Below are 15263 nucleotides of genomic sequence, written 5' to 3'. Positions count from 1 at the left end.
AATTTCTGCAACAATGTGTTTTTTTTTAAATTTCAAAACAACAGTATTTTTATTGACTAATCTCAGTCGTATTCGTTTAATGGTCTTTCACCGGTACAATGGCCAGGTTTATACATAAATATTTTTGACAACAATGGTTTTATAAAATTTATAGAGACGATGTTAAGGTAATCGCAAGACCCAGTAATAATTTCTCCACCACTTTCAGTCAAAAATGCTTTTCTTATGATGTCACACGAAATTTTTAGAGATCTTTCTGCCAACAATGATTTCGTCTTGATCCCATAAAGCAATGATTTTTAGAGGTGTTTCTGGAAACAATGGTTCTCTTATGATTCATAATCATTAAATGAGTAATGATTTTTTTTCACACTTATTTCTGACACACATTAATAGTTTCCTCTTGATCCCGTACATAATCGATAGTTTTTCAGAGAGATATTCCTGGAAACAGTGAATTTTCATATAGAAGTTTTCAAACAATGATTTTTCAAAGTGCTTTTGACAACAATAGTTTTTTGCAGGAATGTAGTAGGTGTCAGGATGTTTGTCACCTAGATCTAGAATATGATATAAATAAATCATTTCTGTGAGTGATGAGATGAAAAAAAAACATTGCTATGATCAGAAATAATTTAAAAATTTTATTGCTTATGCCGGGATCAAAATGTACTGTTGTCAGAAATACCTCTGGAAATCATTTGTTTTTGACTAAGATCACCAAAGATTTAGAAATTTCAGGGGAAGGGGTATACTTTCAATCCCATAAGCAATGACATTTAAAGATATTCTTGCAACAATGGTTTTTCTCTTGATCTCATAAGCAATAGCTTTTCAGAACTATTCCTGACAACAATGCTTTTCTTACAATTCAACAAACGATGGGTTTCAAAGATGTTTCTGGAGATAATAACTTGCTTTTTCATCTGATAAGCAAAAAAATTGCTCTGAAATATTATTATATTTTTGGTAACAACAATGGTTTTCAATGGCATCACTCGTAGAAATGTTTCGTTCAAACCATATTGTAGGCAACATTTTCTCGCCTCCAGAGCATGGCAAAAATGACTATCTCCAACTCTATTATTGACGACCATGACTACTCTCAACTCCCCATTCTTGTAAACAATGACTATCTACAATTTTTTTTTTGTGCAACAATGACTACTTTGATATCTGTTCTCGACATGACACCTCCTGCTCTATATATTCTCAGCAACATCACAACCTCCAACTTTATTCTTGTCAACAATGGCTTTGGCACCAATGGCTCTTCCACTTCTGTTCTTAACAAGAAAGACTATTTTCAAACCTAATTTACGCAAAAATGACTATCTTAAACTCTATTCTCGGCAAAAAATGACTACTTCCAACTATATTCTTGGTGAAAATGACTACTTCCAACTCTATTCTTGGTGAAAATGACTACTTCCAACTTTATTCTTGGTGAAAATGACTATTTTTTACTTTACTCTCGACAACATGACCACCTTCTACTCTATTCTCAGTGACAATATTCTTGACAACAATGAGTAGCCTACTTTCAATCCTACTCTCGGCATAAATGACCAACCACCCTCATCTCTATCGTCGGTGACAATATTCTTGTCAACAATCAGTACCTTCCCCCCTCTAATCCTGAAAACAACGGTTACTTCCAACTCTATTCTTGGCAACAATTCCTGAACATCCTTGGAAAGCACCCACTTCGTGCTACTCTTCTTTTTCATCAGAAAAACACCAAGAATATTTATTCAAATGGGGGGAAACAATGGAATTTTATTTTCTCGGTGCGAATGTTCACAAAATAAATTCTACAGATCAAATATTAATAATAACAATAATGATATATCATTACGTCACACCCTGCATTTTTTTATGGCTTTTCCTAATTTGTAACGGGGTGAATTGCATTCATTCATTCATTCGTCTACGAGGGTCTACATTCATTTCCTGCCTATCCCGTCCGTGTGACAACAATAAGTAGACGGTCTCGCTGTTGCGATGGCGTTTCGTGCCGGTGCATGATCCAGTCTTATTTCAGCCATCATAAGCCAAATATATGTATTTTTTTTTTAAATAAATAAATACAGTAATAATCGGCTTAAAACCGAGGAAAGTCCCACCATTGGAAAACGATAGATTGTTTCCGCCGCAGCAGAAAGGAACGGCTGTACAATTTCCGTACATCCGCCATCGGAAGAAATGTACGTGGTATGACTTAAAGTATTCGTATTAACTTTGTATATCCGTTTGTCAAAATATTTTTCAAGTGAAAACTGTTTTAGAAACGCGTGAGTTTGTAATTTTGTGCCATTTTGGATCACGTGTGAATTCGTAATTTTGTGCCGTTTGGATCAGCAGTGTGTGTGCGCGTTCCTGCCTCCTTCCCCCCCAAGAAATGTGCCAACTGCAGTGATTAATTGTCAGATCTGTAGAATGTATGGTCCGTGATAGCGAAGTGGTATTTCTTATAGGAGTCGCAACGTTATCTTCAATTAAGGGCCCGTTTGGAAAGATATTTTTGAAACGGGTGCGTTAAGATGATTTTGGACATGCGCAGTGTCTTCTGGCATACGTGTCTTCAGTAACGTCTTTGACGGGCGTCCCTTGGAACTCGAAGTCCTAGTCAAATAGCAGGAGACCCCAATAGCATTGAAGGTTTTAACTCATTCCCAATTTTCATTGCGCAAAGACGGTTGTTTTAGGAAAATTAACGGCCAACAAAAACTCTCTGTTCTCACCCTTCTCCCTCCCCCTCCGTCGCACAGAAGTAGGCGGCGTTTTGAATTCACGTCATGTGTGTCGTGTGACGGAAATTTGTGAGAGGATCAAGATACTCACGAATATGTATATAAGGTGCGTTATTCGTTTCTTCACCACAAGAAATGTTACACGAAGGTTTTTAACAACCGTCTGATGCGAAGATGAATGCATGAAAGAAAATTCAACTGCCTCTACGAGGAATCGCACCCACGTCCTCTCACATGCCGACGTGAATGATCTCTGATGACATCATCTTCGGAGAAGAAATGTTATAACGTCTGAGATTTTTGAATGGGTGAAACTGCATAACTCATTATTTACCATTGTTCTTTTTTTGGGACGCTTGTTTTCATTTGCATAATTAAGCAGTGGAATTTTTAGTTCTGATTGTTTTACCTACACTTTGAACTGAGTGTTAAAAACGTTACTAATTCGATAAAAATATTCTAAAATTTTCAATAAGTAATTATTACTTAATTAATATAAATAATTAATGGTTTTAATTTAATAAAACTTTTTCTCTCAAATAGTTTCCTTTCATATTCCATTCATGTTATAGTTTTTATGTTATTTATTTTGTTTTGAAAAACTTAAAAGTTTTTTTCAAATATAATCAGTTAATAATCACCGGGAGAACATATATCCATCTACAGGAACTCGACTATGTATCTTGTCAACAGGGGAAATCATGTGTTTGTGCAACCCCAACGTGTTGTCGAAGAAAGAAAAAAGGGAAAGGTTATCAAAGAGAGGATGAACAGTGATCAAAGGGAGAAGGAACCAGCGGTCAAAGGGTGAAGGAACCAGCGGTCAAAGGGTGAAGGAACCGGTGATAAAAGGGAGAAGGAACCGGTGATAAAAGGGAGAAGGAACCGGTGATAAAAGGGAGAAGGAACCAGTGATTGGTACCTTCATTTCCAACCCAACTCAATAACAACAGCAAATTGCATTGCCGCGATATGGCCAGAGTTAGTGTGTGGTGAAGCAGTAGTAGTCACCATGATACATGTGTTCTCCCGTTCTTCGTCAAACTTCCCCACCCATTCATGAACTCCGCTATCATACATGGCATCCGGACCATAATTTCACAGATCTGGAGATATCTACTGTGGCTCACATTTCTGGTTGTCGTGAAGCAAATAACGGTCCTTATTTCGCAGACACCGCCGTTCCATCTTCTACCCCATTTGCATCGTAGGATACGAGACACATGATTCAAAACATTGCCTCTTTGTGCAAAAAAGGATGGTAGTAGACAATGAGCATGTGCAAATTCAACGTAAACGGTTCAAAACACGGTCCGTGCTCAATAATATCTCATAATATTGAGGAGGTATAGAGTTTATTTTATTTTTTGATTGGGTTATCTGTAGGTTGGCAAGGCGTCTCTGTTTGAAAAGACTCGTGAAGGTGTTCTGTCAGGAGAACATGATATAACTTGATCGAATAACTGGCCGTAAATACTGTAGGTATGCAATACTTGGCGAAAATAAGCGGTATAGTGCGGAAATTCAGTGAATGTTACAATTTAATTTCTTTATAGCCATCATGATTGTATAATCAGATGGACGATATTTTAACAAATCGGAAAATGAAACTAGCCATCAACACCAATTGCCATAAACTAGCGCCTAGCAATAGGCCAAATTACCTTTCATTACCATAATCAAAACGATATCGTGGCAAGTAGAAAGTCCCTAATTCGGAACCCAAATAAAACACATGTTCAGTCTGAACACAACGGGCATGACACATTGCAATTAAAACAAATTACAAAAAATGCCGTACGCAATACTTAACGTCACACGACGATGATAACGTATGTATGTTATCATCGTCTCACTTGGCCCGTAATTTTACGAGGCCTAAATCAAGTTATTTTATCTTAAAAGTGTGATTATAGTCTTGTATCAGGAAGGTTTCCGGCTCTAAGACGTGTCCAAAATGGTACCAACCCAATCTTGGCCATAACTACTTTGTCACAGACTGTAAGAGGAAGGTTGAGAGGAAAAGAAAATATAGTGTTTAAATGTCTTCTTCATTCAGAGCAGACTTTTTAAAATGTTCTTTTTTATTCTGGTAAGGAAGTCACCAGCTACTTTTCTTCTGTCTGGTCCATGAAAAAAATAAGAAGAAGAATGCTCATGTGTAAACAATCTTTTAGAAGATGAAGTAACCTTATGCGCATGCTCCTGTTTTTCTTATTATTATTTGCTTTTTCTTCTTCTTCATGGTGTGGTGTATTTAACGTTTCAAATGACGTTCCTTAAAAAAAACACCACCACACGTACGCAGTTGGAGTTGCATTTTCCAGCGACTCCCTTTCAGAACGACGTAAAAAGGATCAGCTGGTTTAATATTACAGCCAGTTTGAAATTACACTTACATTAGCATGATCAAGATCTTTAAGGAATGAATTCGAGAAATCTATTAGATAAAATAGCATACTGTATATGATGAACTAATGATTGACGATGATGTTTATTTATTTTTCCCAATTTTGTTCAATAGGAATATGTAGAAGTAGAAATGAGAAATAAAATGTGAATTTATATATACAAACATTATTTCAAAATGAAGGCTTAGCTCTGCTATTTTCTGATGTGATGTAACCGCTATTCGGGTTGAAACACTCATAGAGCACGTGTAGTCTTATACCCTGCTCCAAGAAGCTTGGTGCCAATTTCAATGGCGTACAAAGGAAAAGAAACGCCGTCTTTTTTTCTAACAACAACGCTCATGCACGCACTTCAGGATAAATACAGGACAGCCTTCGACAAATCCAAATAGAAGTAACTGAAACATTCTTCGACAAATATAAATAGAAGCAGATGAAACATCTTTTGACAAGCTAGAAGAAACTGAAAAATCATTTGGAAAGTCCAAATAGAAGCAGGTGAAACATCTTCCGACGAGTCAAAATAGAAGTAACTGAAACGTCTTTTGGCAAGTCCAGGTAGAAGAAACTGAAATATTTTTCAAAAAGTCTAAATAGAAGCAGAAGAAAAATCCACCATAAACTTCGACTGAATTCTAACCGACAAATTAGTAGTAACGAGTAACTGAACGTCCTCACGTCCAAGCTAGTCTTCATACTGCAACACGGGCACAGGAACTCCTCCACAATTCCAAATAACAGCAGCTTTTTTTTTCCCTTCATTCATACCGAGCACAAATCCGGTCTATCGCCATGTGCAATTTACTACCGAATGAGTTGTGCCGGAAGTGTACATGTGTGCCTAACAGTCTGTGTGCGTATTTAGTGTTGTGCGTGAATTGTTAGTGCTGCCATCTATTGCCAAACTATAATAGGAGCAGCTGATAGCTCAAACTTGACTCAGATTTTACTCCCTTTGGATTTATTCCCCCCTCTTCACCAGGTTTTCTCTCATTCTAGTTTTTCTTATACAATTCTCGACGATGGCTGCCACCAATTTCGATACAATACAAAAGAAGAGGAATGTTGTCAGAGATAACGCTCTTCTCAATACTGCTGCAGCACGTACACAGGAGCTTCTCCGTAAATCCAAATAAGAGAGCTGAAACATCCACGATAAAGCCCAGATTTAGATCTTATGAAAATAAGATTTAGATCCCGTTATGATTTACATGTTATTGATGTTTACCTCTTCGGACAGATTACTAAGCTGTAGTTGATTATTGAGTCAACCATCTCTACACTTTGGTTTTTAACTCTTCATCACCATACCTTTCCAATGTCCACGTTGTAATATGGGGATGAGCTTTGCTATGAAATATTCTTGGATATTTCGGATACTTTTTCTTAGAAGTCCTGGTAGGGTGGGAAGAGAGATTGGTCATCGAGGGTAATACAGCAGACTCTATTATTCGGCCGTGCGCTAGTCTAGTAATCAGGCGTTTTTATGCGTGTTTTTCTCCGATTCACAGGAAAGAGAAATATGCATGTCTGTGCACAGAAGATTATATTATTTAAATGGGCTTTTTCAACTAACTTCCTGTAATTCAGCGATTTCTATAATCCGGCACACCCTGGTCTGATATGTGCCGGATTAGTGAGAGTCTACTGTATTCCTCTTCAGTTGGTTGTAAGGCTTCTTTTAGGAAAACAGGAAAACACGTGCAATACAATATCTGTTTAATTATAATGGCAATTTTTGCATGTAGAAAAATAGCTGATCTTCAAGCCTACATTTTGCACATAATAAAGATTTTTTATTTCATTTCCATTTCTTATTCCTACTAAATGCGGCTGGTGAAAAAAAAGAAAAAATTCCCTCGTGGTTGTATTTGGCGTGTTGTTCAGTATACCGTCATCATAATGTTTCCTTTGTCTTCTCCAGGCCTAAATCAGTGAGAGGGACAACGCACATGATAAGCAGCCTGTACGCTAAGCTTCTTGTGGCAGCCACAGCAGTTCTAGTCACGACCGAGGTCTTACCAAACAATGTACCACTGTTCTTTTACCACGTAAGACAATCGTGGTGCTGTATTACCACGTAACTAGCCATTTTTCATGTTGTTTTTCAATTTGAAGACATATTTTGTCTTTATTATTATAGTATGACAACCGTTTTTTTGTTTTTTTTTGAGTGGATTTTGAAAATATTTATGAAGCAATATCGGCACCCGTAAACTATTGATGTTTCGTTCCAGGGTTATGTGTTCACGTTTCTCCTCGGAGGAGCGATTCTTTGCATCCTGTGCATTTACATGAGCCTCTGTCTACAGCAATGCCCAGGTGTCGAGGAGCTAGAGGAGTTGGACGAGGAAACGGCTGAGCTATCGAAGAAGGTGCTCAGGAAAGGTTCTTATAAGGGACCTGAAATCAGCATATTCTTTCGCGTGGGTGCTCTAGGTAAGAAAACATTTTGTAGTCATAATTTTTCGTCGTAACTCAGTCGAACAAAAAATATATATATTACAATACTCATACTAGTTTATATCCCTGGCAGATTGCTTTCAATCATTTAAGAATCAGAAATATTAATATAAAAACTCTGACGTAAAATAAATTGTTGACTAGGGACAGACCTGTCCTTTGTGCCCCCACCCCGGCTTTAAAAAATACAATAGAAATGAACAAACAAGGCGAAATATACAGGGTGTTCTGATAATGGACCGATAAACTCAGAGGGTTGTTCGTAAGCATCAAGAAGAACAAAAACTGAAATGGGACATGGTGTCGCAAACCACGTTGAGAGGGTGAAAATCGCGAAAAACGCATGCAGGTTTCGACGTCGCGCTGGAACGACAAAAAGTACAATAATAACTACAAATAGATTTATTTGATTAATTATTACAATTGTTGGAAGTGGTGGCCGCTGACGTCATTGCACAGTCTACAACGACATAAAAATGATTCCCGGACGCGCTTGAAGCTACCGGGTATGCTTTTGTACAGACGATACTCGTGTGGCACTGTGTCAATGAGTACTGTCTGTATAAAAGCATACCTGATAACTTCGAGCGCGTCCTTAGTTCTTATGAATGTCCTTGTGAATAACTCCTAACTGTAATGGATTTTTCATATGTTTTGTTTATCCCCCCCCCCCCCGTTGTAGATTGTGCAATGACGCCAGTGGCCACCGCTTCCAACAACTCTTATAAAAATTAATCGAATAAATACTCAGTCGAACTTGAGGATCATCATTAAAAAGCATATTTTAAATTTTTGCCTTCTCATTTTCAAAATGCGCTAGAAAAAGAGGCTCCCAAAGATAAGCTTTCTCAGTCTTTGCGAAAGGGCTTAGCATAGACTCAGATTCTAGATATAATTGGGTTTGTTCTCCGCTGGATATTCTTGACAATGCTCTTTTTCCTCAAACTTGAAACTAACTATCGAATTGCCAAATCCTACCTGCCATTTATAATTTTAAAATCTGAAGGATCAAGATGTTCATCACGTTTCATCTCGAATAACTGATTCCGTTCGTTTCCCTCTCTATAAAAATCTAAAAACAAACACAGCTTTGGAGGAATACTTAAATTTCAACCTTGACCTACACATAAGAAGAGTCCTTATTCACATGAGATTCCAAGAGCGATGTACTGATTTTGGAGGGAGTAAGGCACCAGATTTCACCCGAGAGAACTTACATACATTGCACTTCTGGAGAGTATGAATCCTGGAGACACTTACAACAATAAATGCACTGCAATACGAAGTACTGTATTTTGTGATTCCACTCCCTCAACCTCGAAAATATCTTACATTTCACAACGACTATGCTACGTGCGTTAATGCTGATAAATTTAGTGTATCTGCAATGAAATTAAGAACTTTGTGAATAACTCCTAACTGTAATAGATTTTTCGTGTGTTTTGTTTATCCCCCCCCCCCCATTTCATGTTTAAATTGTCTTTGCTTTGCTTTTTTTTCTCCTTAATTATTTCAATTTATGTTTCATATATTATTTCGTGTTATGTAATATCTTTTCTTTTCTTGCCACCAATTGTTAAAGGCCAGCGGCCAAAACAATAATCTTGATTGATTGATTGTACAACCTATTGCATCCGGTGTATGACGTTCTCTAAACAGCCCGTCATGTTCTGTTTCAACGCATATGCAGGTTTTGAACACCACCGGCATACACAACGGATTTGGATTGGATTTTGATTTTTTTGGTGCAAGGACTAATTCGGTAAACAAATGACCAACTAAGAATAAGATAAAATTTGTTCGCGTCATGTGCCAGGAAAATAAAAGTATGTGAAAGTATGTATGATAAAAAAAATAATGATGCGTGAAAGTAAAAACCATGACATGACACACCACGGATTTAAGATACCCCCCCCCCCCCACAGCCAAAAGTGTCTTGGGTGATGCCCGGGGAATGGGGTGGCCAATTCTGGCAGAAAATATTTACTGATAACTCTGTCATTACCGAAATTCTGGCGTAAAAAGCACTGTACTGAATAACGAATATGTGGCCGTGCCATATCTTGCATAAAAGTTATTGGATCCAAACATTCTCTTTGCTGCAATTCAGGAATGACAAAATTTTGCAGCACTTGCCTATAGTTTTCGTCATTTAGAATACGGTACAGGTAATAGGCGCTGTCCGAGTTATCATCTCAAAAAAAGTGTGGTTCTGTTTTGAAATTGACTGTGAATCAGCACCACATGGTGAATGTAATCACAGTTCCTGGAAGAGACGTTCACAAATGCTCTAATTCGGCAGTTGTGAGTATTGACTGAACTGACCCATTCAAATAAATATGAGAAGCCTCATCTCTCCACAATATTTTCCAAGGCCAATGAACAATGTCGATGTCCATTCGGGCAAGAAACGTTAGTGCGTAGGTGAGGTGCGTATCATAATCTGTAATTTTTAATGTTTGCTCATGACTTATCTTACACAGATAGAAATAAAATTTTCCGTAAGATTTTCCATACAGTAGGTTGAACAAGGCATATTGTGTGACGAGCTATTAAAAGATCACTTGGATCATCACAAGTCCCTGTGTCGTCGAATACCGCAGTAGCAACTTCAATTAGTGCATCGTCTGGTACTACTTTTTTGTTCTCTGCCTGCTCTAACTCCCAGTGATCCAGTTTCCACGAATCATCATAGCTCTCAGTGCTACAGCAGCCATTGGACATTTACGCATGTTAAAAAGCTTTCTAAATTCATGGTTGCTTAAGAGCAGCCATGGCATTACACTATCGCGTGTAGCACATGGGCATGGCATTACACTATCGAGGTAAGGTAGTGTGCATATTGAACTCGAGCCAACAGTTAATCGAAGAACTGCTAACTGACTGAAACACTCTTGCCTTTCTAAAAGGAATAAGTAACGCTGCTGCTACGTGTGCGCACTAGGCAATTTGCATCATCTATATAGATATGCAAATTTCCCATTGCGTACATGACAGCAGCGCTAAAATCTTCCCTATCAGTGGCATTTGATACTAATTTTTTTTGCGGAATTTATTTTATGCGCTCTCCACAGGCTGTATTTGAAATTTGGTTCATTTCGTTCATTAGTTTTAGCTACAGGTGCCTCCAAACATGAAAAGTTATATTATGGCCACCCTGTACTTCAAAAAATCAGACATCAGTGAGCATAACGAGCAACAGGTTAAGGACGGCATCTCTAATCATACCCTTCGACGAAAAATTCCGACCGTCAGTTGAACGGTCCACGACACTGACAGCAACTATGAATTGCTTATTCCTAATTAGCTGCTGCGGCAAGGACGTGTGGGTGACGAGGAAACGGTATCGAGCTCTTCCCCCCATGTCGTCTCAAACTTGACAATTTAATTAATGTGCTCGGTGAAGTGAAGCATCTGATGTAGAAAATACAAACCACCATTTACTGCTACGATAAATATTATAAATAAATGTTTGCGTAACCCTAGAACGAGACACCATGATGCTTCGCAAGATCTATGAGGCTTCACAATGACCAGTTCTTGTATCAATGTCATGAAGGGCATTAATCTGAAATGGTATATGGATCCTCGAACTGGCACTGAAATATACAATGAGTGATCAAAATTTATCTTTTATCATTTTGCTCTCTTAGTACATACTCCTTGTGTATCGTGATATTGCTGGAAAAATAAATGCATTGTGCGTGTGTGTAATGATAATTTCTGTAATCACCGGATCTTTTTGTCCGTGTAATCAAAGCACGAAAGGTTAATTGACATTATAATAAAGTCATTGATTGAAAAGTTGAATGGAAGGTGTAATACAATATCTCTTTATATCATTTTTAATGGCTCTTGTTTGATTAAGATCCGTTGGTGATACAGTGGAACCGTTATAATCTGACGTTAATAGCTAGTGAAATGCATTGAAGCTCTACCTATTTCATGGGATTCAAAAATTGTGACCGTTAACTGGATGCGTCCGCTAAAACCTACTTGGTGCCACAAATGTGTGGGTTGCTTTTTCCTCACTGTGGAATTTTTTTTTCTTTCGAATTCAGGGAGTTAAGAACTGAATTGTGTAAGTTTTGAGTTAGAAATATGATAAATATGAACTTTGGGGGCCTTCGACAGAGGGCAGCACTTAAACTTTCAGGGGGGGGGGGGGGTTTAAAGATTTCTTCCCGGAGAAAGTGTCTCTGGGGAAAGTGCAATTTATTACATAAAATTCTCGAAGAAAATTGTATGTGAAGATTATTATATCGTGCATCATTTTGGCTAAAAATGAATTGAGCTATTTCTTCACAAGAAGAAAAGGAAAGAAAATTTAAAAAGAAATTGAAAAAATAAAGATTTGCTAGCATTTATGCTTTTAATACATTTTAGCTGTTTTGCATACATTTTTTGAGTATCAAAATTGCAAAAAAAAAATTTTAATTCCAGGAAATGAATGCTCGGGTCCGAAAAGGGTCTGTTATGAAAATTCCCACTGCATTATATTTTAACTTTCTTTCCCAATGAATTGATGATGACGTAATTTTATCCTTCATCCGCGTCATAAAAATGGATTCTCCTAGGGTGGCCATATAACCCGTATTCCAAAAGACATCCATCCCGATTTCGTTTAGAAAATGTCCCGTTTTTTCAACAAGGCTAACTCAATTTTATAATCTTAACTGAGCTCTTGAACATAATTTGATCAAGGTAATAAAGTTTTCATTACATGCGTATAAATTATTTTACGATTATTATATTCATCATACTCATTCGTGACAGAAATGTTCAACTTTTTTTTTCTTCCGTAAAATGCGCTTAAATTCACTGCGATTTGCAGCAGCCCTTTATTTGCTGAATGACGGTAGTATTTCAGCAACTCCAGCCATATTTGGCAGTTTTTTCTACGTTTGGCAAACGTTTTAAGAAAGAGTTAGCAATATCACATATTTTTTTCCATGAAATATGTTCAGCCTAATTCTTCTTTGTTATTGTGGTTTTATTGAAAAACGTATTATCAACATTCTGTATGTACTGTATGATATACAACTAATCTATGAATATACAAGTAATCAAACTCCTTTTATAGTTTTCGGACTCGGTACCCTGATCGCAATCGGGTTGGAAACCGCCACTCTTTTCACCGGTAAAGATTCTCCATGTGTCGACAAGTTGAACTTTGTCCAGCCCATCCTGCACGCACTGTTCACTATCATGCAGATGTATTTCCTTTCTCTCAACTCACAGGTAACTGGTTATTTTCTTCGGCTCATTTGTCATATAACGCTCAGGGTATTCGATGTTTCAAGTAATAATGAGGAATTAAAATCGGACAAAAAATAATATAATCATGTGTTTTCCTGCCCGTCATTATTAGAAAGCCGTGCAGAACTTGGGATGGTGTCGACACCTGATACTCATGCATCTGGTGGCCACGAACATCGCCGTGTGGGTGCGTTTGATCGTATGGGAGACGGCGAAAAGTTGGCTGAACGTGACGCATGCAGACGCGAATTCCAGCGAAAGGTGGCCGCCATCTGGATACAACACTACTGTCCATTCCCTCTTCTCAGATGGGCGACATGCTGTGTTTGGTGAGCTTATTTTATTACTGTTTCCCCAAGATCTTAAGTAATAAATGTACAGGGTGTTCCAAAATTCATTCCAGTTAAAAGAGGATACAACACAACTGTACCAGCTAAATGCATGCTCCGAATCCAAGTGGCTAGATGCTAGATCAACCTATAGCCCTATAGCTCACTGGACAAATGTGGCCCACGACCTCAAATCTGAATATGCAAAAATTAATTAAGGGTGGTATTCACCGACACGGTTTAAACTATAGCCTCAAATTTTGGATAGGAGATCGCACCGGATTGGTCAAAAAACCAAACTTTACTAATCCTATCAAAAAATTGTGACTCTAGTTTAAACCATAGTTTCCCAACCCTTTTTGTCCCATCGCCCCTTAATTTTTTTTCTCCCGTCAGCCCCCAACACAATCTAACCCATAGGATCGTATGTTATATGTTATACCCGTAGCTTCTACCACCCCCTAGAACATTCCATCGCCCCCAAGGGGGCGTTAAAGCCCACGTTGTGAATCACTGGTTTAAACATCGTCAGTGGACCACCCTAGCGGTCACATTTGCAGTTCACTTAAGGGACCCGTAGCACATGTCCACATAACTTTAGCTGTGCCCGCAACGGAATGTACAAATCATTACAGTGACCAGGGTGCAGTTACACATCACTTAAGTGGTTCGGGGAACATTTCTACAGGGTGATTCAGAAGAGATGGGGCTAGCGCGTTTCGAAATGGCCGCTTCTCAAACGTTAAAACACCATTCCTGTTGAAATTTATCGGGGGGGGGAAGAACACCATACATGCAAATGTAACCTGGGAAAGAAGAAGAAATCGTATGCAAATCTGCGTCACAGTGATTAAAAAGTGCGGACTCCGGCCCTGTGAAGTTATTCCAGCGTGCAACCGTTCTAACAGTTGTATCGTATATGATAATAGCGCACTTTAGTAATACTGAAAAAACAGACATGCATTTCATTAATGGAGCTGCAAACGGAAATACCACAGAGGCAGAGCATGAATGTACTGTGAGCGTTTTTCCCACAGCCGGTTGCCCGATCCGAAAAACATTCGCGTGATTGCATCGGCAGCTGTGCGAAACGGGATCCTTTCTTGCTTCCCGGTCTGATGCAGGTCGTACAAGGACTGCCAGAACAGCAGGTGTGGAAGACGAGATTTCGCAGATGGTGGTAGATCAGCCAATTACAAGCACACGAGCTGTGGGACGGAGATCTTGGAGTGCCACAATCCACGACATAACGCACTCTGTAGCACGTTTGCATTTCATTTTAGACCATGCATTCTTTGATGAAAATCGTTTGTTTTTGTGTGTAATACCATCTCTTAAAGTTATTCCCGAATCACCCTGTAAACCACTAAACCCGATATTTACCATTGTCCCTTTTTTTTGGGACGCTTGTTTCCTAATTAAACAGTAGACTTTTTTTAGTTTCGATTGTTAAATTTTGAACTGACTGCTATAAACGTTACTAACTCAATAAAAATATTCTAAAATTTTTAATAAATAATAATTAATTAATTAATATAATTATTAATTTTGATTTAATAAAACTTCTTTCCCGAATAGTTTTTCTTTCGTATTCCATTCTTGCTGTCACTTTTGTGGTTTTTTCCCCCTGTGAAAAAGTTAAATAACAGAGATTTGGTATATAATGGGTTAATGGAACCCGCAGTGTATTCCTAGGTCACTCTAGTGGCCGTCGGCACATTTACAGATTGCTTAAGTGACGCGCGACACAATTCAAGAGCATTCCGCGGTTCGTGGCACATTTCCAGATCATTTAAGTAAACTCACGGAGCTGTTCTAGATCACTTAAGTGGTCCGCGACACGTTTTCAAACCAATGAAGTGGCCGCACTCTCCTGAAGGTTGAGCACCTTTGTGCAAGAGCAGCGGTTTTCAACCGGTGCTCCGTATGCACTTCTCAGGGGGCTCACTCGAAGAAAAGGAAATAGATCAGTAAATTTGATACATAAATTAAAAAAAGAGGCCTAAGGGTCTCCGCCATAGAAATTATATACTGAAAAGGGCTCCGCG

At 38.3% G+C, this 15263-nt stretch overlaps 1 protein-coding gene across 2 annotated transcripts in view; it reads left to right on the top strand.

Annotated features, from left to right (window-relative positions):
- The window catches only part of LOC149070188 (proton channel OtopLc-like), a 51505-nt gene that overhangs the window by 30656 nt on the left and 5586 nt on the right, over window positions 1–15263 (top strand). Inside the window, exons 1-5 of one of the 2 annotated variants that reach the window (XM_089249493.1) lie at window positions 2059–2207; window positions 7089–7215; window positions 7402–7603; window positions 12711–12868; window positions 12999–13215. In XM_089249493.1, coding sequence (XP_089105619.1) covers window positions 2206–2207; window positions 7089–7215; window positions 7402–7603; window positions 12711–12868; window positions 12999–13215 — 706 coding nt within the window. In that variant the 5' untranslated portion in view covers window positions 2059–2205. Of the gene's footprint in view, window positions 1–2058; window positions 2208–7088; window positions 7216–7401; window positions 7604–12710; window positions 12869–12998; window positions 13216–15263 lie in introns of those variants that run through there. The other variant, XM_089249492.1, reaches the window with a different exon arrangement.

The sequence above is a fragment of the Pholcus phalangioides genome, unplaced genomic scaffold (assembly GCF_987345545.1).
Source record: "Pholcus phalangioides strain wild (caught in Gottingen) unplaced genomic scaffold, Ppha-v1.0 ptg000022l_1, whole genome shotgun sequence".
Taxonomy (NCBI): domain Eukaryota; kingdom Metazoa; phylum Arthropoda; class Arachnida; order Araneae; family Pholcidae; genus Pholcus; species Pholcus phalangioides.
The sequence above is the reverse complement of the archived record's forward strand: the minus strand, read 5'-3'. Positions and strand labels throughout refer to the sequence as shown.